Consider the following 3,682-nt stretch of genomic DNA (forward strand, 5'->3'; position numbering starts at 1 on the left):
AACTCAATCATCAATCAAATGATTTATTCTATTTTTACTAAACGTTAATCTTATATATTTTTACTAAACGTTAATCTTTATATGAGTTCATCTCATTTATTTATTCTATTTTTATATTACATATCAAATCTCAATATTTTGTATATTTGATTCACCAATGGAGAGCCTTTATTTATTTTTATGATTTCACTTATGTTGTCAAGCTAATATGTTGTTCTGTGTCAATGTATAAGTAACATAACTTTGTCACAAAACAAAACACATTGTTGAAGGTTTAGTTTTTTTTTTTTTTTTTTCTGTAGGATCCGCCAAATGGGAATTGGTTGCTTAAATTTGGATCTATTTTTATTGAAGAAATTGGGTACTGGCCATCGTCATTATTCACACATTTAAACTATAAGGCAACGACGATTCAATTTGGTGGAGAAATAATGAATAGAAAGTCAACAGGGTCTCACACTTCTACCCAAATGGGTAGTGGACATTTTGCTGAGGAGGGTTTTGGAAAAGCTTCATATTTTAAGAATTTGCAAGTTATGGATTCAAATAGAAACTTGATTCCATTGCCAAATCTACAAGTGCTTGCAAGCAATCAAAATTGTTATAACATAAAAGGAGGGACTAATCATTTCATGGGAAATTATTTTTACTATGGTGGACCTGGCAAGAATGACAAATGTCCTTAAGAAGATGAATAGTAGATGAGAGTTCACTTTTAGGATGTGTTAATTTGAGCATAGTAGAAAAATGCATGCCATCATAAGTTTTTACGCTTTAGCTATGTTGTTAATATTTTTCCTAATAATTTTATAAAACATAAATTGTGCTTCTTTTTTTTTTCTTTCAAATTACTATATTAGAGTGATCTACCAATCCACAAAATTCAACGCAAAATGCTACAATAACTTCTCATGTGACATATTTGTTGAGCCAAAATATAAAATCAAGTGGTTTGAAGATAAGCAAACAAGTTAATTAATCACTAATCTTTATTTTGATTGTGTTGCTATTTAACTTGTGCTTTTGAATATATTATTTGAAGATAGGTAATCAAGTGCATATGTACAATAATTAAGATCATTATGGTTTATACAAGATCATTATGGTTCATAAGAATACATTCTTAGCAAACCAAGATCATTCTAGTTCATAAGAATAGTAGTTTGGGAAAAACAAAATCATTCTGATTTATTACAATATCATTTTGATCGATCAAGAATGAAAAGGACATTGCTGCAAATGCATGCACCTTCTGCAGAAAGTTCATTCTGATTTATTACAAATGCATACACCTTCGGCAGAAAGTTCAGCTTGCGTGTAAGGCAGAAAACTAACACCAAATAGTTGTTAAAACAATTCTCAGTCACAATATTCATTCAAGCACAAACAAATAACTTTTTGGGTGCAAAGGAAAAATATTTTGGATAAAATAGAACAATGTCTATTAATTACCATTATGAACAGTTGGATCAGTAATGGTAATATGAGCTTTCTTTAACCTTTATCGAGTCTATAAAAAGAACATCAAGGTGAAGACAACAACAATAGTTTCTAGGGCAATCAATTCATCACTAAAACAATCATACTCAAGCAAAAGGTCCAATTCTCTTATACTAGATTCAACAACCTTTTTACTAAGTTATTTATGATAATCAATTTTGAACAAGTGTTGAAAAGATTCTAATCTTATAACCTTCTTTTATAATTCCAATTGAAACTCAAGTCTATTCCTTAAAGATAGTTTAAGGGTTTTGTAAAAATTATTTTTTTGATCAGAAGGTATCGTGTAAAATCCTTTCTGGACAAAAAGATATCTATAAAAATCATTTCAAGGTTGAAAGGTGAATGTTGTAACTGATCAAGAAAAATTGGGTGAAAGCAAGAACATTCTTGTGAAGCACATTAAATAAAAAACTCACAATTGTGAGGACTAGACGTAGTCCACCTTGGATGAACTGTGATACATCTTTGTGTGATTCTCTTATCCCTATCCTTTATTATTTATCACTCATTATCACTAATCACGTAGAAATGATATATTTCATTTATTTTTTTACTAACCAAGAACGTTCTTCATTTTTTTATATAAATAGCCAACATTGATCTTGAGTTAGTTTAGCTTAAAAGCAACAATTAATATATTTAAAACGGGAATCACAATTCAACCCCCTTCCTTATGATTAATATTGCTACTTCGTTTGACATCAGAGCGTGGTGATCAATGCATTTGGGCACATGTTTCTAACTTTGTACTATGATATTTTGATAGTTCTTATAGCCAAGATTAGTTTTTTTAGCATGTTTCTAAATTTTGGTTGTAATTGAATTTTAATGCAATTATTTGCATATTTATCCTTGCAAGTACACGTTGAAAAGGTAAAAATCAAAGATACAACTTTTAAGTTGGTGCAAATGCCTAATTTAGAATTTTATGGGGTCTAAACTACTGATTACGTGGCTTGAGTTTTTTTTTTTTTTGTAATAATAGTTAGTATGGGACCACTTGTTTTTCTCCCTATAGCTTTTAGAGCCCAAATTCAACTACTATATATATTAGTACTGATAGCATTTCATTAAATGTACTGAATCGTTGCAAGTAATAATTAAAAAGGTAGTACCGAGTGTCGAACTCAAGGATTGCGTTTTACTATCGAATTATATTTAATCACTAAAATTGAATAAAATGTTCCCGGATTAATTGAAATTATATTTAAAATTAACAATAGTAATAAAATTGATCATTTATAATAAGAAAAATGTTAGGGATGAGTTTCACTTCGAATCCAACCTTGGTGTCTAATTGGATCCTAGTTACTGAATTCCTTTATTGAGTTATTACCGAATTCTCTTGATTATTCTTGCCCTAATATCTTAGTGACAGAACCTTTAATTCCAAAGTAACCCCTAATTCTAGTGGATTTAAGATTAGAATTAAGTCTTACCGTACAAGAATTCTCTTTTAAATTATTGTCTTTGCAACTAATTTAATTGGTTTCATGACCTGCATTTATCACATGACTACAAATTTATGAAGTTCTCATCTCAAACATTCGTAAAGTCCACTTCCGTTTCAAAATATAAATCGTAGAACATTTTAATGTTGATCGAGCAATAAAAAGCATTAGGCGCGTTTTAATGTGTTATGTTGTGCGTTGCGCGCTTTAGGCGCGAATAAACAGTGACATCAGCGTGAAATGCGCTTGGGGTGTACCCGAGCGCGGATACAGTAACATCAGCGTGAAATGTGCTTGGGGCGCGCAATATCTTATGTCTAGAGTTTAGTGCATGTGTCTCCTCTTTTGAGTCCGAGTTAGGTTTTGGGGTCTTCATGACAGTTGTAGCTATGGATCGTAGATTTCATTTGCATTTGATTTGACTCCAATTAGACACCTAAAACTCTAGATATGGCTGAAATACTCCACATATGTCATGTTGATTTCTCACCAAAATTCAGCACCGTATTAAAACAAAGAAACAACGCAAAACTCCGAAAAACCTCTACTTAATCAAGGGAATAAGAACATAAATATTTCATTAAAGCAAAGAAATAAAATTAATAAGATATATCAAATAACTCCTTAAAGTAACTAATGAACAAAAGATAAATAAGACTAAAAACAATAAAAAATGTGCATATGATGAAGAGCCATCAGGTACTCATATACAGATACTCAAAGTTTTC

General features: G+C 30.4%; 1 protein-coding gene across 1 annotated transcript in view; it reads left to right on the forward strand.

Moving 5' to 3' along the window:
- LOC140918704 (protein neprosin-like) overlaps positions 1–686 on the forward strand; it is a 16,093-nt gene extending 15,407 nt beyond the window's left edge. Inside the window, exon 5 of the mRNA XM_073363496.1 lies at positions 303–686. Within this exon, the coding sequence (XP_073219597.1) occupies positions 303–686 (384 nt within the window). The remainder of the gene's footprint in view (positions 1–302) is intronic.
- Positions 687–3,682: the final 2,996 nt, after the last annotated feature.

This window comes from Cicer arietinum, chromosome 7 (assembly GCF_000331145.2).
Source record: "Cicer arietinum cultivar CDC Frontier isolate Library 1 chromosome 7, Cicar.CDCFrontier_v2.0, whole genome shotgun sequence".
NCBI classification, from domain to species: domain Eukaryota; kingdom Viridiplantae; phylum Streptophyta; class Magnoliopsida; order Fabales; family Fabaceae; genus Cicer; species Cicer arietinum.